General features: G+C 42.8%; 1 protein-coding gene across 1 annotated transcript; it reads left to right on the top strand.

Annotated features, from left to right (window-relative positions):
* The first annotated feature begins 405 nt into the window (after positions 1-405).
* LOC129865549 (FACT complex subunit SPT16-like) lies at positions 406-22,745 on the top strand. The gene is made up of 24 exons (XM_055938424.1): positions 406-885; positions 4,740-4,832; positions 8,606-8,776; positions 9,086-9,238; positions 9,419-9,565; positions 9,901-10,052; positions 10,238-10,410; positions 10,597-10,687; positions 10,848-10,921; positions 11,039-11,151; positions 11,796-11,861; positions 12,063-12,161; positions 12,290-12,405; positions 12,824-12,977; positions 13,168-13,295; positions 15,049-15,311; positions 15,503-15,621; positions 15,811-16,049; positions 18,770-18,845; positions 19,134-19,303; positions 19,647-19,776; positions 21,164-21,293; positions 21,424-21,498; positions 21,802-22,745. Exons 1-24 carry the CDS (start codon positions 820-822, stop codon positions 21,912-21,914), a joined length of 3,111 nt encoding a protein of 1,036 aa, XP_055794399.1. The 5' UTR covers positions 406-819; the 3' UTR covers positions 21,915-22,745.
* Positions 22,746-24,068: the final 1,323 nt, after the last annotated feature.

Raw genomic sequence — 24,068 nt, 5'->3', positions numbered from 1 at the left:
ACAGTAGTGGGGGGGTGGGGTGGGGGGGGGGGCGCATGGTCGCTGGCACAATCCGACTGGAGGTGGGTATTCAGATGTAGTTCTGGAGGCGCTGTCGAGTAATGTAAAACAATAAAATGATACACTGTAACAATCTAACAATATACATGAAATGCCCCAAATTGAAAACCCCATCCAACTATTTAATACACCGATATTATTTTTTATACATCGAATAAAGATAGAAATCCAGGCGGTCCTGAGGAAAACAGGAGCAAACCAAGATTGCGTGTGTGTCATATAAACTAGTGCACCATTTTATAATAAACATGTCGCATTATTTTATCCAAATAATGTGCTTGCCAGATATAGGCTGAGTATTGGAATTGACCTATCTGACACGTAAAGTGCTCGACAGACTGCAAGAAGAGGGAGGGAGAGAGAAGGAGGAGAAAACGGAGAAGGTGGGGGGTATTAATTATAATCGAGTCGTTTATGCGTGGCACCAGTGTGGATAACAAACAGCTAGATGTTATGCAATTATTCATCTCAAGAAAAATTATGAATTTGACATTTTTAATTCAAATATCGATTTTTAACAAAACGTGTATCTAATGTAAACATTTGTTGGCGATTTTTTTAATTGAGCAACATAGCCATAGAGGCACATCTTGGGAAGAATTGAACGTAACCATCGTCCATACATCGAGGAGGAAGGAAGAGTATCTTTTGATAGCGAGGTTTCAAGGCGTGGAAAGTGCGTGAAACAGCAAACACTCATCCGGCCTGTGCTACTCTGAGAAGCCAGGAGCTGAAGTTTAAAGGTGCAGAAGACTCGCTATGGCGGTAAACTTGGACAAGGAAGCGTACTACCGCCGAATCAAGCGCTTATATGGCAATTGGAAGGTAAACGGCACGTTTAAAACGATATTTTTTTTGTATAGGTGTGGGTAAAACTCGTAAAATCATCCTCTAGCCTAGATGCTGATACTGGCGGATAGCCGCGTTTTTGAAGTGCGTGGTTGACTTTGTTTTCGGCATAAGTGAGTGCCATGGTGGTGTTGCACAGAAGCGCAAAAAGCCCCCAACAATGAGCGGAAGGCCTCACTTTGATGATATAGGTAGACTTACATGCATGAAACACTACTGTGGATTTAATACATTCAGGAGATCTTAAACATCTTAAAAATGATATCTACAACATTGCCACTTATTCTGCATTGTATATTATTCACCAAGTCAGGCAGTTATCTATTCATTAGCGTAGCTAGCTAGCCAGCCAGTCAGTTCCCAGTATCTGGCACTGTGTGGCACAACCACTTTAGCTCGTTGCCAGTCTAGCCAGCGTTAGCTAGCTAGCAAATTTTGAATTAATATTCTGGGTTGCACATCTAAAATTGGCACCAAAATATAATGCCAAAGTACCATGGGATTTTTTGACTGGTTAGCTTCACTAACTAGTTGCTTCTTGTTCACATGGCTAACTAGCATCAGTAAACATGCTAGCTAGCTAGCTAGACAGACAGCAACTATCCAGGGCGGGCCTTAGGGTGCATGGCCCGCCCTTCCGTAGCTCTTTGCCCGCCCTACCGTAGCTCTTTGCCCGCCTTACCGTAGCTCCTTGCCCATCCAAATAAAATATTTCAATATTAATAATTTCTTTGACTGAGACACTCCCTGAAAGAAAGACACATCAATCCCAGATAAAGCATCTGAGAAGGCAGGGCAAACCCGTTTTGGAGATGTCTGGTATATCAAAAAATAATAAATCTCATTCAGCAGCTGTTACCTGATTTTTAAGTACAATACCCCATTGGAAATTAATGTTGAAAGCCCCATTTTATATTCCTAATACCAAATATGCAGAAACAGTTTGATATATTAAAAACGTAAATATAAACTACAGTTCAAAAGTTTGGGGTCAGTTAAAAATGTCCTTGTTTTTGAAAGAAAAACACTTTTTTTGTCCATGAAAATAACATCAAATTGATCAAAAATACAGTGTAGACATTGTTAATGAGGCCCATAATCAGCAACCTTCACTCCTGCGTTCCAATGGCACATTGTGTTATCTAATCCAAGTTTATTCTTTTAAAAGGCTAATTGATCATTAGAAAAACCTTTTGCAATTATGTTAGCACAGCTGAAAACAGTTCTGATTAAAGAAGCAATAAACCTTGCCTTCAAATAGACTAGTTGAGTATCTGGAGCATCAGCATTTGTGGGTTTGATTGCAGGCTCAAAATGGCCAGAAACAAAGAACTTTTTTCAGAAACTTGTCAGTCTATTCTTGTTCTGAGAAATGAAGGCTATTCCATGTTAGAAATTGCCAAGAAACTGAAGGTCTCGTACAACGCTGTATACTACGCCCTTCACAGAACAGCGCAAACTGGCTCTAACCAGAATAGAAAGAGTGGGAGGCCCCACTCTTGTTTGAGAAACAGACGCCTCAAGTCCTCAACTGGCATTTTCATTAAATAGTACCCACAAAACACCAGTCTCAACGTCAACAGTGAAGAGGCGACTCCGGGATGCTGGCCTTCTAGGCAGAGTTGTAAAGAAAAAGCCATATCTCAGACTGGCCAATCAAAAATAAAATATTAAAAGGTGCAAAAGAACAGACACTGGACAGAGGAACTCTCGATATCACGCTGAAATAGAACAAGGTGTTGTAGAAGGCTTATCTATATTTTGTAATGGCGGATGTTGATTTCAGGAGGCTGGCATCACAGAAAAGGGAACATACCACTTTTTCTGTTAACTTCAACGAATCACGACCCGCCATAGGATATCAACAGAGACAACAGTTGGCTTCTATTTAAGTGATAGTTTGACTGGTGTGTGTGGCCAGAAGTGGAGGCTGCTGAGAGGAGAATGGCTCATAATGGCCTCAGAGCCATGTGTTTTGGTGTATTTGATACCATTCCAACTATTCCGCTTGAGCCATTACCATGAGCCCGTCCTCCCCAATTAAGGGGCCACCAACCTCATGTGAGAGACCGCCCGAATGATCAGTGCCATTTGAGAAATAAAATTATAGTTGCGTTCTGTCTCCTGCGACCCGTCCTCGAGCGAGTATGACAAAATCAACAGTACAAAACCAACAATATTTATTTGTTTTAAGCAATTGATCTTGTATAATCGTGTTGACTTTACTTTTATACTAACATCACCAATCTGAGGTAAAAAGAATGTGTAATAACCCCCATAATTCGAAGTGGTCAAAACGTCATCTTGTGTAATGTAGTAACACGTACTGCCGACATGGAAAGTAGCATAATATACATGAATTACATATGGCAAAAAAACTTATTTTCTTTTTATTTATTTAATAATAATAAATGTCCCCCTTTTTCTCCCCAATTCTGTGATAGCCAATTGGTAGTTACAATCTTGTCCTATCGCTGCAAATCCCGTATGGACTCAGGAGAGGCGAAGGTCAAGAGCCGTGCGTCCTCCAAAACAAGACCCCGTCAAGCTGCACTGCTCCTTGAGACAGTGCTCGCTTAACCCGGAAGCCAGCCGCACCAATGTGTCGGAAGAAACACCGTATACCTGTCGACTGTCAGCGTGCATTGTGCCCGGCCCGCCACAGGAGTCCCTAGAGTGCGATGGGACAAGGACGACCAAACCCGGACGACGCTGGGCCAATTGTGCGCCACCTCATGGTTCTCCCGGTCGCGGCCGGCTGCAACACAGCCTGGGATTGAACCAGGGTCTGTAGTGACGCAGCTAGTACTGTGATGCAGTGCCTTAGACCACTGCACCACTAGGGAGGCCCATGGCGAAATAATTATCTTGATTTTGGATGATAGTAAACATTTCTCACTAGTTTAACCATTTTAGAGATGCTTTTATGCACAATTTTAACCAGGGGCTCTAGAAAGAGCTCCCATAGTGACTGTGCAGCAGCCCATTCATTCGACTTCCCTAATCTGAGCGAGCGAAACAGCAGCCCTCTGTCTCAATGTGTAGCCTGATGCTGTGTGGACAAAAAGAGTGACATGTCGTACTCTTTTTGACCAGACAGCATCAGATACATGGGCTATTTATAGTAAAACAGAGGGGCGTGTTTCGCTCCCTTGGATGCTTTCTCCGGTGAGATAATTTCAGCCACTCTTCGGATGCTGCAATTATTTTTGACGAACGTGCGAAGGTAACCTGCTTTTTAAAGTGATTTGTTTGACAATCAGGTGAAAATGTCATGACTAGTTGTGTTCATGCCATATTAAAACATAATACATTTTTACAGTTAAACTATGTCTTTACTATAAAACCCATTTAAAAAATGTCAATGCCCATCCAACTGATTCGTTCTGGTGCCGGCCCTATAACTATCGAACATCAACATGTTCAAGCTAGCGCAATAGCTAGCTTTTTTTTATCGCGCCAAGGCATTGATTTGTTACGTGCACAGTGCACTTTTATTATTTTTGGGGCATGCAATGATTAAGCTCAACCCCTGCATTTGAAGCTAGCTAGCAACTTGCTCTCTAGCAACATTGAGATACTACTGTATCTATAGCAATAGATGGCTATAAACTTCAGTTTGTTCTTAACTGGTTAGCTAGCTAGGTTGTAGCTTGCTAGCAATTTTTCCGTACTTAACACCTGCACTCAAAAAGAACAACCAGCAACTTGTCATCCAAAACTCACAACTGTGGCTAGCTGTACCTTTTTGCTCATTGGTTAACTTAGAACTATGTAAAACATTCCTGTATTAATAATCAATTATGTATTTTGTTATTTTCCTCTGTCAGAAAGGAGAAGATGAGTTTGGCAAAGTGGATGCCATGGTGGTCTCTGTTGGTGTGGACGAGGAGATTGTATACGCCAAATCCACTGCCCTGCAGGTAAAACTCATGAACCTTACCCCTATCCTGGAGTTATTCCTAACTGTGTGAGCTGATCAGGGAAAACTCTGGACCCCAATTGTAGGCTGTAGCTGGGGCCTGGAGTCATTTGGGTCCGGTCAGGAAAATATGTCTCCTTGACAACTTGTTGCATAGTCTGACTTTAAATCGTGTGTGCGTGCGCGCGCATTTACATGTGTGTTATGACTTGTCTAATGACGAAACATAGCTAGTTTACACTCAAGCATAAGGCTGGGTGATATATATATATATATAACTTGATTAATTCTACTTGATCTTTTTCTGCAATACTTTTGTTTTAATGAGCGTTTGAGCTCTTGTCGTCTTCTTGGTCTCGTCTCCTTCGCTCCTTGTGTGCTTTTTGCACATTCCCATTTACACCAGATATCTGTATATAACGATGAGATGCTCACGTCTCTGCCCTAACAATTGGAGTCGTTGTCCCGACGGCGGCAAGGCAGGCAATAAGCTTAGATCCAAAATAAACCCATTAATGCGTAGGGCTTATTTTTGACAGATTTTGGCAAGCGTGAAACCTCTCACTTCGGCTCTTCCTCTCTGTTTACACTCACATACACACCAAGCCCCTTCCCCTGGCACTCACAACAACAAAGATGGAGAGATCACTTCTTCCTCCCTGACAAGCGGTTTCAACTCACTACTTACATTTGAGATTTAGTCCAACAGAATGGGTCATATTATGGACACCGAAACACATTGAGACATCATTTGACTGTAATGGAGAAGTTAACCTTTTTAATGATACCCTTTGTCTCAACTCATCAAATTGCGCGCAGAGCCGACACCACGAAAATGGGAGTATCACTGAACATTGATTCTGGAAAATGTATGCTCAGTTTGTGGCATTGCGGTACAACGTACGGCTAGCAGCATTTTAGCCAAAGACTGTTATACTAGCTGTCAAGTCTGTGTTTTATAAATGTGCAATAACTATTAAAAACAATTTATAGAAGGAATTGTCAACTCATTCTAAAAAATAAAGCAGGCCATTTGATTTCAGTATCTGAACGAGGCTTGGGTGGAATCCAGATTCTCATACCTTCATACCAACTTTGTGCCATACAGGGATGTACTGTAATAACGGCACTGAACACAATGGGTGTTGTTTTTTTGTCTTTTTCCCCCAAACCCTGCTGAGCCTTTATAATCCGAAGGGTTGCAATGCTTACATGTAAAATCCCATAGAGAATGCTAACTAAATGCTAACGATGTGTACATGCGCCGAATACAACGAGTGTAGACATTACCGTGAAATGCTTACTTACAAGCCTTTAACCAACAGTGCAGTTCAAGAAGAAGAATATATTTACCTTGTAGACTAAAATAAAAAGTAATAATAGAAGTAACACAATAAGAATAACAAGAACGAGGCTTTATACAGGGGGCACCGGTACCGAGTCAGTGCGCGGGGGTACAGGCTAGTTGAGGTAATCTGTACATGTAGGTGGGGGCGAAGTGACTATGCATAGGTAACAAACAAACGCGAGTGTATAAAAGGGAGGGGGGGTCAATGTAAATTGTCCGGTGGCGATTTTATGAATTGTTGAGCAGTCTTATGGCTTCGGGGTAGAAGCTGTTGAGGGGCCTTTTGGTTCTAGACTTGGCACTCCGGTACCACTTGTCGTGCGGTAGCAGAGAAAACAGTCTATAACTTGGGTGACTGGAGTCTCTGACAATTTTATGGGCTTTCCTCTGACACCGCCTATTATATAGGTCCTGGATGGCAGGAAGCTTGGCCCAAGTGATGTATTGTAGTGCCTTACGGTCAGATGCTGAGCAGTTGCCATACCAGGCGAGGATGCAACCAGTCAGGATGCTCTCGATGGTGCAGCTGTTGAACCTTTTGAGGATCTGGGGACCCATGCCAAATCTTTTCAGTCTCCTGAGGGGGAATAGGTTTTGTCGTGCCCTCTTCACAACTGTCTTGGTATGTCTGGACCATGATAGTTCGTTGGTGATGTGGACACCAAGGAACTTGAAACTCTCGACTAGAGGTCGACTGATTAATCGGATTATTTTTATAAATGTTTAAAGACATTTTTTTTTTTGTATGTCCTGCGTTGCATATAATCTGACTGAGCATAGAAGCAGAAGCAGGTGCGTAAACATTCATTCAAACAGCACTTTCGTGCGTTTTGCCAGCAGCTCTTCGTTGTGCGCCAAGCATTGCGCTGTTTATGACTTCAAGCCTATCAACTCCCGAGATGAGGCTGGTGTAACCGAAGTGAAATGGCTAGCTAGTTAGCGCGCGCTAATACCGTTTCAAACGTCACTCGCTCTGAGCCTTCTAGTAATTGTTCCCCTTGCTCTGCATGGGTAACGCTGCTTCGATGGTGGCTGTTGTCGTTGTGTTGCTGGTTCGAGCCCAGCGAGGAGAGGGACGGAAGCTATACTGTTACACTTGCAATACTAAAGTGCCTATAAGAACATCCAATAGTCAAAGGTTAATGAAATACAAATGGTATAGAGGGAAATAGTCCTATAATTCCTATAATAACTACAACCTAAAACTTCTTACCTGGGAATATTGAAGACTCATGTTAAAAGGAACCACCAGCTTTCATATGTTCTCATGTTCTGAGCAAGGAACTGAAACGTTAGCTTTCTTACATAGCACATATTACACTTTTACTTTCTTCTCCAACACTTTGTTTTTGCATTATTTAAACCAAATTGAACATGTTTCATTATTTACTTGATGCTAAATTGATTTTATTGATGTATTATATTAAGTTAAAATAAGTGTTCATTCAGTATTGTTGAAATTGTCATTATTACAACAACAAACAAAAAATCGTCCGATTTAATCGGTATCGGCTTTTTTGGTCCTCCAATAATCGTTATCGGCGTTGAAAAATCATAATCGGTCGACCTCTACTCTCGACCCGCTCGACTACATCCCCGTCGATGTTAATGGGGGCCTGTTCGGCCCGCCTTTTCCTGTAGTCCACAATCAGCTCCTTTGTCTTGCTCACATTGAGGGAGAGGTTGTTGCATTTCACCTGTCTCTGACCTAAAGTATTTGCAGGACAGACATCCCAGCTCAACGTTATACAAGTAAATAAAAAAGCACAGTTTGCTGCACACAAAACAAATATTAGACAGCCAGGCTCTTGATCCAGTAGGGGATTCTCTGCTGATACCAAACAAAGCTTGATTTTGGAAGAAGCTAAGCACTTAGTTAGATAATTCATGCTGGCTATCAATCCAAATGCACAAATGCGGAGCATTTCGCACATTTTAGACTTAACTTAATAGTTCTAGGGTATCTAGCTGGCAAACATTTATTTGTGAATTTCATACTGTAACTAGATCATCTGGCGCGTGCTACACAACATCAGGGATTCGAACCAGCACCCTTTCGGTTACTGGCCCAACGGTCTTAACCACTAGGCTACCTGTTTGAGAGCTGTGTTCATTGTCTAAAATGCCTGCTACAAGAAGTTAAGTCATTATTAGTGAATGTCATGGTTCTGGTAAAATGTTTACAAAAAGTGGGCCTTATGGTTGTGGAAGGCTTATATTTAGCCTAGGTAGAATTTTTGCAAGCCCTGAATTCATTAGGTTATTCCTGACAGTTTGAGATGCCGTGTATTTGACCTTCAATTGTACGACAAAGCTTATTTCGAGAGAACATTAAACCATAAGTTTGAAACTCCAGCATAAGCAATCGTTTCAGAGAATAACATGTATGCTCTTCTCCTCCTCTCTTCCCTTCCTCTTTTCTGAAGACATGGCTGTTTGGCTATGAGCTAACCGACACCATCATGGTGTTCTGTGAGTCTAAGATCATCTTCCTGGCCAGCAAGAAGAAGGTTGAGTTTCTTAAACAGGTGGCTGTCACCAAGGGCAACGAGAACGCCAATGGGGTTCCACCAATCACACTGCTCGTCAGGGAAAAGGTAAGCACCGCTTGGTAGACTCGGCATGGTCTATCACTGATTGGCTGTCAGTGTTGATGCATCTCTCCCCGACATGCCTGTCCTTTGTAATATGTGACACATCAAGTACGTGTGCTTGTTCTAAGTCTCATAGCCATTTGTAATTGCTACGTTGTGTGAGAGAGAGAACTTGTCAGCTCATGTTTGTGAGCGCTTGTGTTTTTGTGTGAGGGGAAAGCCTGTGTGTGAGTGTGCTCACTCGCTCACATGAATGTGTTCAAGCTTGTTGGTATAACACTCAAACACCTATGTCTCTCTCCCGCCCCTCAGAACGAAAGCAACAAGGCTAACTTTGAGAAGATGATGGAGGCGATCAGGGCCAGTAAGGAGGGCAAGACTGTAGGTGTGTTCAGCAAGGACAAGTTCCCCGGAGAGTACATGAAGAGCTGGAATGACATGATCACTGCTGAGGGCCTGGAGAAGGTGAGAGAAAGGAGGGAGGGAGGGAGGAAGGGAGGGATGATGGTATGTGTTAGCAGGCCGAAAATCCAACCCATGGATATGTCTGTGATGTGCTTGTATGCATGTAATACACAAGTAGCTACTCATTGGTTTGTGGCTCCTCATATAGTTTAACCCCTTCCTCCCCCTCTTTTTTTCCAGGTGGACATCAGTGCGGTAGTGGCCTACACCATGGCTGTGAAGGAGGATGGGGAGCTGGCTTTGATGAAGAAAGCTGCAGCCGTCACCAGCGAGGTCTACTCTAAGTTCTTCAAGGAGAGGGTCATGGAGATCGTAGACGCGGATGAGGTAAGGAAGGGCACGAGAGAAGATCTAGGTCCTGTTTGAGTACTTTTAAAATCCTTCCTTTCTTCTTTCCTTTCTCCCTACCTTCCTTTCTCCCTTGGAGTAATCACTGGCCCAACACCAGCTTTCACCAATCGAGTCATGTCAGATCAGTGCTATCTTTCAAATTAGGAAGAAAGGATGCATTTTCAAAGTATTGGAACCGGGCTAGACTGGCCTGAAAGAACATCATACAGCAAACATAGATGTAAGCTTAACAGTTTACGTCCAAATAGTTTTGAATCCATTCCATTCCTTTCCTTTCTTAACAGTGTGTCCCCATCTGTCTGCCCTAACAGAAGGTGCGCCACAGTAAGCTGGCTGAGTCTGTGGAGAAGGCCATCGAGGAGAAGAAGTACCTCGGGGGAGCAGACCCCTCGACAGTGGAGATGTGTTACCCCCCTATTATACAGAGCGGGGGCAACTACAGCCTCAAGTTCAGCGTCGTCAGGTAATAGGTCAATCGGCAGTTTGCCGCTTAACTGACTTGTGACTGGAAAGTCGTCAGTCTTTCATTTTATCCCGTTTTCTTGACCAGAAAGACACAAGGACCTGTATCATATAGTACATAACCTGTCACAGCAGACTTTTTCTAAAACAGTATGACCTCTTATCTGTTCTAACTCCCTATGACAGTGACAAGAACCACATGCACTTCGGGGCCATCACGTGTGCCATGGGCATCCGCTACAAGTCCTACTGCTCCAACCTGGTCCGGACCCTAATGGTGGACCCCCCGCAGGAGATGCAGGACAACTACAGCTTCCTGCTACAGGTGGAGGAGGAGCTGCTCAAAGAGCTCAAACATGGTGGGTGAAGGATGGAGGGAGAGTGTGTGTGTGTGATGGGGGAGATGCAAGGACATCCGCTTGGAGCTGCTCAAACGCCTCGAGGGGAGAGGGGGCTGTAGATGAGAGGGAGTGTGTTTGCGGGATAGGGTACACGTGGTTGCCGTAACCTACCCTTTTCTTTATTCTTACCTTTGTTCTTTCTAGGTGTGAAAATATGTGACGCGTACAGTGCCGTGCTGAACTACGTTAAGAAGGAGAAGCCAGACCTGGCGGCCAAACTCACCAAGAACCTCGGGTAGGACGCGCCGCGACACGCACCCGTTCGTTCTCGCACGCGCGCACACTCTTTCACTCCCTTGTCTCTCTATGTCTCTCACACACGTTCTTAACTTCTGACACAGGCTCCCCATGTGCCCATATGTTTATTGTCCGGCCCCTCTCTCTCCCTGCTGTAGGTTTGCCATGGGGATAGAGTTCAGAGAGGGCTCCCTGGTCCTGAACAGCAAGAACCAGTACAAACTGAAGAAAGGTGAGAAAACAAGTCACTGTACTGTCTTACTGAGTAGGACTAGGTTACTTTGTAGGCGTGTGTGTGTGTAGAGCGGACTCTTTCATAACTGTGTGCGTTATGTGTGTGTGTTTTTAGGTATGGTACTGAGCATCAGCCTGGGTTTCGCTGACCTGGTGAATAAGGAGGGGAAGAAGGAGGAGCAGAAGAAATACGCCCTGTTCATAGGAGATTCTGTACAGATCAACGAGGTAGAAGAGAGAGAGGGGGATGGATGGGGGGGGGGAGCAGATGAAATACGCCCTGTTCATAGGAGATTCTGTACAGATCAACAAGGTAGAAGAGAGAGATGGGGGGGGGGCAGATGAAATACGCCCTGTTCATAGGAGACTGAAGCTCAACGAGGAAGGAGAGGGATAAGGGTGGGTGGGGGGGTGGCGGAATGAGAGGGAAAAGGAGCAGAATTATGCCCTGTTCATAGGACTCTGTACAACTCAACAAAGTAGGGGTCACACACGTTTGTAAGGACTATTTGTGGACCAACAATTGATTCCCATTCAAAATCCTATTTTCCTTAACTCCTAACCCCAATTCTAACCCTAACCTCTAATCTTAAAATAGCCGTTTTTGTGAGGACCGGCAACATAGCCTCACTTGTTATAATTTTCCTTGGTTTACTATTCTTGTGAGGACCTCTGGTACTCAGAAGTATAGTGGAACCGGTACACACACACACTTTTGTTTTAATTTTTCAAAAGTCTTTACAGAGTCAAACGTGTAGTTCTGTTAATATAATTTTTGATATCTGATATAAGCACATTGACAGTAGTAAAAAAAAAAAAACACTCCAAACATTCAGTGTGTGTGCCTTTTAAAATGTCTGCGTATCTTGTAGGATGATCCAGCCACAGTTCTCACTCCGGTCAAGAAGAAGTTAAAGAACGTTGGAATTTTCCTAAAGGTACGAAAGATGACCACCGTCTCTCTCGGATTCTTGTTTCACTCTGTCCCTCTCCAACCCTGAAAGATGCACATCTATTTCATATATTAGAATGTTTCTTTTAGGGCTCTATGCCCTCTTAAACTGTTGCGTTGTTATGTTACACTTTTTATTTTCCTTTATCAAACAATGAGTATCTATAAAACACTTTGTTTTCTTCAGAACGATGAGGAAGAGGATGAGGAGGAAGATGCAGACGATGCAGAGGAGCTACTGGGGAAGGGAGCGCGTGGACAAGCTTTACTTCAGGACAGGACTAGGGTGTGTGTGTGTTTGTCTGTGTTCTTGAGAGAAATTCACTGTACTTAAACCATCTCAGGTTTGTGTGTATGAGATAAAGGCTGTTTGATTGGTCAGACTGTGAGGAACACTGTTATTTGATTGGTCAGAACGAGATGACGGCGGAGGAGAAGAGGCGGGCTCACCAGAAGGAGCTGGCAAATCAGGTGAACGAGGAGGCCAAGCGACGTCTGACGGAACAGAAAGGAGAGCAACAGGTGCAGAAGTGAGTGAACAAGGGGAAAGAGGAGTGGAGTTGATGGAATGATGTTTGGAAGGAGGGAGCTGGGAGGATGCTGGTTAGAGTTAATAAAGGAGTGGAATGGAGGGATGAGGAGAGGTGGTAGAATGTGTGTAATTGGGGAGAGATTGAAAAATGGGGATGGGAATTAATTATGTAATGGGGATTTATATGGTGTGTTTGTCTAAATGGCCTATGGTAGAACATTTGTATTTGAGTTTTCTGAACAAAGTCTGTGTGTGCTTCAGACTGTCTAAAAGCATTTTAAATTAATGATTTATATTAAATTATTAATTATTTCACTTTCTCCGTTTTTATGTAAATGCACTTTCCAAAAATGTGTGGTGGTACCAAATTAATTGAATGATTAAATTAAGTATTTCCCTGTGTCTTTATCCTCTAGGTCCAGAAAGTCCAATGTCTCCTACAAGAACGGCTCTCAGATGCCTCGAGAGAAAGACATTCGAGATATGAAGATCTTCATCGATAAGAAATACGAGACTGTCGTCATGCCTGTCTTCGGCATCGCCACCCCTTTCCATATCGCTACCATCAAGGTACCTGACACACACTCTAATATTGTGCACTCACTCGTTCACTCACAAAATGCACATTTGGATTTCTGTGACCTCTTTTCACACACAATTCGACCGAATTTGAGACTACACCCATCTGAGGAAAAACTTGGCATTTCGGTGTCCATCTCTCCACGTTTCTGTGTCTGTCTGTTCGTGTGTGTGTGTGTAGAACATCAGTTCGTCGGTGGAAGGAGACTGGACCTACTTGAGGATAAACTTCTACGTTCCCGGCAGCTCTCTGGGACGCAACGAGGGTAACATTTTCCCCAACCCTGACGCCACCTTCGTCAAAGAAATGTAAGAGGAAATTAAACATATGTGTGCGCACCCATTTACTGTAGTAGGTTTCACTGTTGTCAAATATAAAGCAGGTGGTTGGGTAGACCCTGTGTGTACGTACGTGTATTTGATGTATTCATCTTTGTGTCCAACTGCTGCTACAGTGGGGCAATAAAGTATTTAGTCAGCCACCAATTGTGCAAGTTCTCCCACGTAAAAAGATGAGAGGCCTGTAATTTTCATCATAGGTACACTTCAACTATGTCAGACAAAATGAGAGAAAAAATCCAGACAATCACATTGAATTTATTTGCAAATTATGGTGGAAAATAAGTATTTGGTCAATAACAAAAGTTTATCTCAATACTTTGCTATATACCCTTTGTTGGCAATGACAGAGGTCCAACGTTTTCTGTAAGTCTTCACAAGGTTTTCACACACTGTTGCTGGTATTTTGGCCCATTCCTCCATGCAGATCTCCTCTAGAGCAGTGATGTTTTGGGGCTGTTGCTGGGCAACACGGACTTTCAACTCCCTCCAAAGATTTTCTATGGGGTTGAGATCTGGAGACTGGCTAGGCCACTCCAGGACCTTGAAATGCTTCTTACGAAGCCACTCCTTCGTTGCCCGGGCGGTGTGTTTGGGATCATTGTCATGCTGAAAGACCAAGCTACGTTTCATCTTCAATGCCCTTGCTGATGGAAGGAGGTTTTCACTCAAAATCTCATGATACATGGCCCCATTCATTCTTTCCTTTACACGGATCAGTCGTCCTGGTCCCTTTGCAGAAAAACAGCCCCAAAGCATGATGTTTCCACCCCTATGCTTCACAGTAGGTATGGTGTTCTTTGGATGCAACTCAGCATTCTTTGTCTTCCAAACACGACGAGTTGAGTTTTTACCAAAAAGTTCGATTTTGGTTTCATCTGACCATATGACATTCTCCCAATCTTCTTCTGGATCATCCAAATGCTCTCTAGCAAACTTCAGACGGGCCTGGACATGTACTGGCTTAAGCAGGGGGACACGTCTGGCACTGCAGGATTTGAGTCCCTGGCGGCGAGGTGTGTTACTGATGGTAGGCTTTGTTACTTTGGTCCCAGCTCTCTGCAGGTCATTCACTAGGTCCCCCCGTGTGGTTCTGGGATTTTTGCTCACTGCTCTTGTGATCATTTTGACCCCACGGGGTGAGATCTTGCGTGGAGCCCCAGATCGAGGGAGATTATCAGTGGTCTTGTATGTCTTCCATTTCCTAATAATTGCTCCCACAGTTGATTTCTTCAAACCAAGCTGCTTACCTATTGCAGATTCAGTCTTCCCAGCCTGGTGCAGGTCTACAATTTTGTTTCTGGTGTCCTTTGACAGCTCTTTGGTCTTGGCCATAGTGGAGTTTGGAGTGTGACTGTTTGATGTTGTGGACAGGTGTCTTTTATACTGATAACAAGTTCAAACAGGTGCCATTAATATAGGTAACGAGTGGAGGACAGAGGAGCCTCTTAAAGAAGTTACAGTTCTGTGAGAGCCAGAAATATTGCTTGTTTGTAGGTGACCAAATACTTATTTTCCACCATAATTTGCAAATAAATTCATTAAAAATCCTACAATGTGATTTTCTGGATTTTTTTTCTAATTTTGTCTGTCATAGTTGAAGTGTACCTATGATGAAAATTACAGGCCTCTCTAATCTTTTTAAGTGGGAGAACTTGCACAATTGGTGGCTGACTAAATACTTTTTTGCCCCACTGTATGTCTAACCGTTGCCCCCCCGCAGTACGTACCGGGCATCGAACCTCAAGGCGCCAGGCGACCCAACGGTCCCGTCCACCAACCTCCAGAATGCCTTCCGCATCATCAAGGAGGTGCAGAAGCGCTACAAGACCCGGGAGGCTGAGGAGAAGGAGAAGGAGGGCATCGTCAAGCAGGACTCGCTGGTAATCAACCTGAACCGCTCTAACCCCAAACTCAAAGACCTCTACATCAGGCCCAACATCGCCCAGAAGAGGATGCAGGGGTCGCTGGAGGCCCATACCAATGGTGAGGAAAAGAGTAGAGTCACTCCAAGAGACTTTGAGCAAGAGTTTATGTATAATTGGAACTCTAGGATCGAGGGAGTGGAGGAGAGTAGTAAGGGAAAGGTTTTTTCCCCAGATCAGATTGTTGCTGTAAAAGACTACAAAAATGTATTATCAATCAACGCACCTGGTTAATAACGTGTGTCTGTCCAGGTTTCCGCTTCACGTCCGTCCGTGGGGACAAAGTGGACATCCTCTACAACAACATCAAACACTCGCTCTTCCAGCCCTGTGACGGAGAGATGATCATTGTGTTGCACTTCCACCTCAAGGTACCTAGCTGTGTTTGTGTGTTGTGATAAACTTAGGCTTAGTTCATCTCTGATCCTGTATGCGTTTGTAATCAAGCTGTGGGTATTTGGTCTATGCTTTTGCCGGTGGCACTTGGAGGGGTCTTGATTTTGGCGCGTGTGTGTGTATTTGTGCATCCATTTTGACTTATCCCCCTCGTCCACCTTCAGAACGCCATCATGTTTGGTAAGAAGCGTCACACGGATGTACAGTTCTACACAGAGGTGGGTGAGATCACCACAGACCTGGGCAAGCACCAGCACATGCACGACCGCGACGACCTGTACGCCGAGCAGATGGAGAGGGAGATGAGACACAAGCTTAAGTCTGCCTTCAAGAACTTCATCGAGAAGGTGGAGACCCTCACCAAGGAGGAGCTCGAGTTCGAAGTGCCCTTCCGGGACCTTGGGTAAGAGCGTAGAGAGATGACATCGCTGCTTGGAAATAACTCCTTTTTGCATGGACAAATTGCCATTGAGGACTTCCACCATTTTAAAGTAGTGAACTGGGTGCGACTTCCTATTGGGGTCAGCCAATCAATTATACTTGTGAGCAAACATTCCATAAACTGCAGGAGGCAATAAATCGCCAACCTTGGCTTTATACCTTTTAAAACACACTCCAGGTGGCAGTATGCACCCGTTCGGTTTGTTTACCAGCGCATATAGGAGTAGAAGAAGAAAATGACTACTTCAAAATGGATATAGCCTCGATGGCACTGCCCATGTCCTCAGACGCCATAATGGGACAGATACAAAGATCTGCCGTCTAAGTGTATGGGTAAGAGAGGAATGGAGTAAAATGTACTTCAAATGTATGCACACATGACTAAGTCGCTTTGGATAAAAGTGTCTGCTAAATGGCATTTATTATTATAATTATGGAGGGGGGATGGGAGGGAGAGTTGAGGGATATTGGCAGGGTAATGCACTTTGAGTAGGGGTGTGTGTGCTACATCCATATAACTTGTATATGCCCCATCAGAACCTAAAATATAAGCTTGTTTTACTCCAGTGTTTGTAAACAAACTGTATAGCCTCAGAACATGTTTAAAACTATAATTTTGATATCTTGGATGGTCAGTCCTTGCATCTTAAGCTCTGTTTATGAATTTGACAGTGGTTAAGCTACATGTCTGCCTGCCGGCCCCACAGGCTTGCCTGGGCAAGAACCAATGAAAACGGGCAGCTGTAGGCGCAATGGATTCTGGTCATTGTCGTTAATTACCAAGTTTTCTGCACTTAAAGTAGTAGTATTCACATGTGCTGTAGTAGTAATAATATTCATATGTGCTGTAGTAGTAGTAGTATTCATATTAGAGGTCGACCGATTAATCGGAATGGCCGATTTTAATTAGGGCCGATTTCAAGTTTTCATAACAATCGGAAATCGGTAATTTTGGATGCCGATTTTGCCGTTAAAAAAAAAACATGTACACCTTTATTTAACTAGGCAAGTCAGTTAAGAACACATTCTTATTTTCAATGACGGCCTATACTCGTCAGCTCAGGATATTCAATCTTGCAACCTTTCGGTTAACTAGTCCAACGCTCTAACCACCTGCCTCACGAGGAGCCCGCCTGTTACGCGAATGCAGTAAGAAGCCAAGGTAAGTTGCTAGCTAGCATTAAACTTATCTTATAAAAAACAATCAATCAATCATAATCACTAGTTATAACCACATGGTTGATGATATTACTAACATGGTTGATGATATTACTAGTTTATCTAGCGTGTCCTGCGTTGCATATAATCGATGCGGTGCGCATTCGCGAAAAAAGACTGTCGTTGCTCCAACGTGTACCTAACCATAAACATCAATGTCTTTCTTAAAATAAATACACAGAAGTACATATTTTTAAACCTGCATATTTAGCTAAAAGAAATCCAGGTTAGCAGGCAATATTAACCAGGTGAAATTGTCACTTCTCTTGCGTTCATTACACGCAGAGTCAGGGTATATGCAACCGCTTGGGCCGCCTGGCTCATTGCGAACTAATTTGTCAGAATTTTACGTAATTATGACATAACATTGAAGGTTGTGCAATGTAACAGGAATATTTAGACTTATGGATGCCACGGAACGGTTCCGTATTTCACTGAAAGAATAAACGTTTTGTTTTTGAGATGATAGTTTCCGGATTCGACTATATTAATGACCTAAGGCTCGTATTTCTGTGTGTTATTATGTTATAATAAGTCTATGATTTGATAGAGCGGTCTGACTGAGCAATGGTAGGCACCAGCAGGCTCGTAAGCATTCATTCAAACAGCACTTTCGTGTGTTTTGCCAGCAGCTCTTCACAATGCTTCAAGCATTGCGTTGTTTATGACTTCAAGCCTATCAACTCGTGAGGGATGGAAGCTATACTGTTACACTAGCAATACTAAAGTGCCTATAAGAACATCCAATAGTCAAAGGTATATGAAATACAAATCGTATAGAGAGAAATAGTCCTATAATTCTTATAACTACAACCTAAAACTTCTTACCTGGTAATATTGAAGAATCATGTTAAAAGGAACCACCAGCTTTCATATGTTCTGAGCAAGGAACTTAAACGTTAGCTTTCTTACATGGCACATTTTGCACTTTTACTTTCTTCCCCAACACTTTGTTTTTGCATTATTTAAACCAAATTGAACATGTTTCATTATTTATTTGAGGCTAAATTGATTTTATTGATGTATTATAGTAAGTTAAAATAAGTGTTCATTCAGTATTGTTGTAATTGCCATTATTACAAATACATTTCAAAAAATCGGCCTATTTAATCGGTATCGGCTTTTTCTGGTCCTCCAATAATCGGTATCGGCGTTGAAAAATCATAATCGGTCAACCTCTAATTCATATTTCCTGTAGAGAAATGGGGCGTTGAGCTCAGAAAACAACCAAACTAAATGGAATTCAAATACTTGAACTGATGTCGGTGAATTTCAAATTTTGGTTAATAGCTCAGCTCTGGTGTTTACATTTCTCCAGGCCCATCCCCTCAGCTTGTTACTAAAACAGAGGAGGATGCACGCTTTGTAATTGTTTCAATTGAGGATTCTAGCTTTAGGGGTGGGAAGCACGGAGTTGGGGACATCAGACTTGAGGACATTTACTGAATGGTTGTGTGTGTTCAGGTTCCAGGGTGCCCCCTACAGGAGTACCTGCCTGCTGCAGCCCACATCCAGCTCCCTGTGTAACACTACTGAGTGGGTGAGTGCCTTCTACTACTACTACTACTACTACAGCACATATGAATACGACTACTAATACTACAGCACATATGAATACTTCACCTTCACTGATATTGTCAGCAGTACTGCTTACATTCTCCACCATGTGTTTTAAACAAAGCTAGGCCTTAAGGCAGATCTTTTACTACAGATCAAATCCTCAGAAGGTTAAAGTTGAGGCTAAAAGGGACATTCAGCAGTATATGTGTTCTTCTCTTTTCCTCCTGTTTTCTTCCTTTCCTCCTATTTTCTTCCTTTCCATCTCCAGCCTCCGTTCGTTGTGACCCTGGATGAGGTGGAGCTGGTTCATTTTGAGCGTGTTCAGTTCCACCTGAAGAACTTTGACGTGGTCATCGTCTACAAGGACTACAGCAAGAAGGTCACCATGATCAACGCAGTGCCCGTCAACTCACTGGACCCCATCAAGGAGTGGCTCAAGTAAGTCAATTGGTTCCGTGTGGCTGTTGGTAGTGTGGCACTCACAATGCTAGAGCCGTGGGTTTGATTCCCCCTTGGGTTACCAATACGATAATGTAAGCACATCGGAAAGACGCTCTGTTAAACGTCATATATCAATAAATCTCTTTATGCCAAATTTTAATGGTTTAGTCTTGTCCCTTTCAACGGGGAATTAATTTTTGGGAGTTTCTCGGGAAAGGGATTAGATTTTCAATTGATATGTGTTTTAGCAGAGTTTTACCAAGTGTTACGCCTAAAAAGAATAACTACTTTAAAAACCTGTCTCTCTCTGCCCCCTCCTCTCGTGCTGTCTTCCCTCCAGTTCCTGTGATATCAAGTACACAGAGGGGGTCCAGTCTCTGAACTGGACTAAGATCATGAAGACTATAGTGGACGATCCAGAGGGCTTCTTTGAACAGGGGGGCTGGTCCTTTTTAGACCCGGAGAGTGAGGTGAGGGGAGTGTGAGCGAGCGAGCCAATGTTAATTTTGGCAGCTATTTTCGATTTAGTCTTAGTCTCAAAATAGTCACTTCACCCCTACCTACATTTACAAATTACCTCAACTAACGTGTACCTCCGCACACTGACTCGGTACCGGTACCCCCTGTATATAGCCTCGTTTTTGTTACTTTTTATTTTTTACTTGATTTTATTTTATTTGGTAAATATTTTCTTAGCTCTTCTTGAACTGCGCTGTTGGTTAAGGGCTTTTTAAGTAAGCATTTCACGGTATGATCTACACTTGTTGTATTCGGCGCATGTGACATAAAATTTGATTTGTGAAAAAATATATATATAATAATTATTTTGGTCTTAAGTCACATTTTAGTAATTTCTTCCATCGTTAGTTTTGGTGTTGAGGTGACACACTCTGGACAATTGTGGTCAAGTTTTGGTCACATTTTAGTCAGTGCATATTTTCCATTAAATAATTAATATTGACCTCTTACTTGCATCATGTGTACTTTCAAATAGCCTTGTCCAACTAGGCCTACCATTGCCTCGTATACCTTAGCTGGAAAAATTGTAACAAATGCCAGCCATATTTAACCATATAGAATATAAAGCCTACAGGTTAAACAATTTAGCCTTGATTTTTCTCCCCATCATAACTGTCGGAGGGGGGTAAATAACAGTGATTTCCTTGAAAGGGGAGAATATGAGCTTTCCAACAATGCCAGAAGTAATACTGTACTTTATTCAGCAGTTTTTTCAATCGGGGAAAAAAGCAACCGCAACACACATTAATAACAACAGCGCACATGGCAAAATGGAGCTTTTGATGTGATCAGAGCAAAAATGGCCTAAAAAGATTTTAAGACATGTTTTCTAATTGAGCTTAGTTCCTTACAATTGCGCACCAGTTCAAAAGAGTCCGAGAGTGATTTGAAGTGACCGGGAGCTGTGAGTGTGGGAGAGCCAGGTCAACTCTCAATCAGCCCGCTCAACAGAAAGATGTTATCGGCCAATGAGAGAATTGCATTATATATTCTGCAAAGGGATGCATGCTTATGATTGGACAAAATAGATGAAAAGGAGCTTCATGTCAAATTGAATGTCCATTAGTCTCACATTGAATTCTCGTTACATTTTTGTCAACTAGTAATTTTTATTTTTTTTGCAAATTACAAAGTAATTTGTTTTTTTTATCCAGGGCATCTTGTTATCGTCATTAGTTTTCATCAGGAAAAATAGGTTGTTGACAACTCTTTTCGTTATTGTTGACGAAATTAACACTGGTGTGAGTGGAGCGTGTGTGTGATTTGAGCTATTATTGCAAGACAGAAAACATGCAGTGTTGTGTTAAAATGAAGATGCTTGACATCTGTCTCTTTCAGGGGGAGGGAGCGGAGGATGACTCTGAGTCAGGGGAAGATGAGACATTCAACCCCTCGGCAGACGAGAGCGAGGCAGAGGAGGAAGACAGTGATGAAGACTATGACTCAGAGAGCGAGGACTCCGGTAATGGTAACGAATCATGTTGAGTTACGCACACATTTATTGACACACATGCACACAAATCACTTGCGTTGACTCACTGTCTGACACGCATACAAACACATACAGAGACTTAGTACTGTGTGTGTGTATATTTCAGACTACAGTGCATCGCTGGGCAGTGAAGAGGAGAGTGGTAAAGACTGGGACGAGTTGGAAGAGGAGGCCAGGAAAGGTGAGTCTACTTTACTACATGCCCATTTTAATGTAAGCGGTCCCCCAAGGAGAGAATCATAGCTTACCATTCCTGAAGCAAGAGGTACTATTGCTTGCTGGTTCCTGGTATAGAAAAGCCTGAGAAATACTGGAAAATAATACTTTGTTATCCAATGTGAATTGGAAATTCTTGATTCAACGACCCATGACACTTTTGACCTTTTATATGTTGTTGACACACTTCACATAATGAAAAGGGGCTGTGAAATCAGTTGCAAATTGTTTGGTATTGACAAGTCTCCCTCTTCCTCCTCTCCCTCAGCGGACAAAGAGTCTCACTATGAGGACGCGGAGGAGACCTCGACGGCCAATAGGAAGAGAAAGGGCCGCTCGTCAGCCCCGCCCCCCAGCAGCAAGAAGAAACGGCGCCACTGAACCATTTACACCACCAGACACATACACACACACACACACACTGCCAAAACATTGTCAATTCGATCACCCTCTCCTCCCATTCATCTTCGCTCTGTCACTCCTCTTCATCTTTCTTTCAAACAAAAATACATACACACACATAAAAACACACACTATACAATGTGTATATAGAGGTAGCACCCCCATGCATTTGTATTAGGCATTGAGTGTCTTGATTAAAATGGGCATATCGTACCTGGCAACCGACAAACTCCATCCATCTTTTTTATTTTGTTCTATTCCTTCATTCCTCCTTCCTTTCCTTTGGCAACTCTAACTCCCCTGTTTTCAGGGGCCAGGTATATATGTGTGTGTTGAAAGGTTTTTTTATTGCAAACCATTGGTTTTCTGGTCAATTGTTTCTGAACTAATAGATCTAGTAAGCAGTAACGATGATATACAGTATCTTCTGCTAACCGTTTTATAAGACTTTGTGAAAACTAAGAATACTCCCTTTCCTTTCCTCCTTCCCCATCGCTCTGTCACAATCCATCTATTCCCTTGCTCTTTATCTTCTTGGATGCAGTTTATTTGTTGAAAGATTTATGTTCATTTTTGGAGGGCAGATATCAATATTCAGTTTTCCAATTCCTTTTTTTAATGGGGGTTTGTACAGACAGACACACACAGACACACTCACAAACCCCACACTGTCGCTTTCCCTCCCTCTCTTCTTCCCTCCTTTCCTACCCCCTATCCGTTCTCTTTTTGTTCATCCTGGATAGGTAGACTGTTGTATTGTTAATTTAAAAAATCCAGATTCTTTGTTTGGGTAATAAAATGAAAAAGGAACTATTTTTGTCAATTTCGTTAATTAAAATGTCACTATCAATGCTACCTATTAATTACTATGAAATTGATAAACCATTTCTTGTGCTACATGGTTAATTTCCAAGTTGGCTGGCTGTATTCTCTGCCATCTAACCAAACAAGTTAGTACTACAACAATTACAATTGACAGGTGATGTGAGGAAAACAAATAAAGTGACCAAAAAATTCTAATCTAAAGTGTGTAAAAGAAAGGCAACTTCCTTAATCTTTAGTTAACCCGTCCTTAGTAAACCCGTAGTTAATCGTCGTCCCCTTTGGGACATCAGACCACAATAAGCTTCACAGGCAAGGGGGAGGGGTAGATAACCAGTTAGGTGTGACTGCGGGTACTTATTTGCGGAATTTCACCTGTCCTTGACCTCACTGGGGAGGAGCATTTACATTTTACATTTACGTCATTTAGCTCATCCAACGCGACTTAGTGCATTCATCATAATATGGTTAGGGGACACGACCACATTTCTTTGTCCTAGTAAGTACATTTGTCCTCAAAGTAGTTATCAGCAAAGTCTGCTAGTAGAAAAAGTTAAGTGCGAGTGTTGGTGGGATTCTTTTTTTTAGCACTCGTAACACTATATATATACAAAAGTATGTGGACACACCTTCAAATTATGGGATTCGGCTATTTCAGTCACACCCGTTACTGACCGGTGTATAAAATTGAGCACACAGGCATGCAATCTCCATAGACATACATTGGCAGTAGAATGGCCTTACTGAACAGCTCAGTGACTTTCAAGGTGGCACCGTCATAGGATGCCTACCTTATCAACAAGTCAGTTCACCAAATTTCTGACCTGCTAGAGCTGCCCCGGTACACTGTAAGTGCTGTTATTGTGAAGTGGAAACGTCTAGGAGCAACAACTGCTCAGCCGCAAAGTGGTAGGTTACACAAGCTCACAGAACGGGACTGCTGAAGCGCGTAGCAATGTCCTGTCCTCTGTTGCAACACTCACTACAGAGTTCCAAACCACCTCTGGAAGCAACATCAGTACAAGAACTGTTCGTTGGGAGCTTCATGAAATGGGTTTCCATGGTTGAGCAGCCGAACACAAGCCTAAGATCAGCATTCGCAATGCCAAGCATCGGTGTAAAGCTCACCGCCATTTGACTCTGGAGCAGTGGAGTACGCGTTCTATGGAGTGATGAATCATGCTTCACCATCTGGCAGTCTGATGGACAAATCCGGATTTGGCGGATGCCAGGAGAACTCTACCTGCTCCAATAGTGCCAACTGTAAAGTTTGGTGGAGGAGGAATAATGTCCTGGGGATGTTTTTCATGG

Source organism: Salvelinus fontinalis, chromosome 11 (genome assembly GCF_029448725.1).
Source record: "Salvelinus fontinalis isolate EN_2023a chromosome 11, ASM2944872v1, whole genome shotgun sequence".
Lineage (NCBI taxonomy): Eukaryota > Metazoa > Chordata > Actinopteri > Salmoniformes > Salmonidae > Salvelinus > Salvelinus fontinalis.
This window is presented reverse-complemented; position numbering and strand designations above follow the sequence as displayed.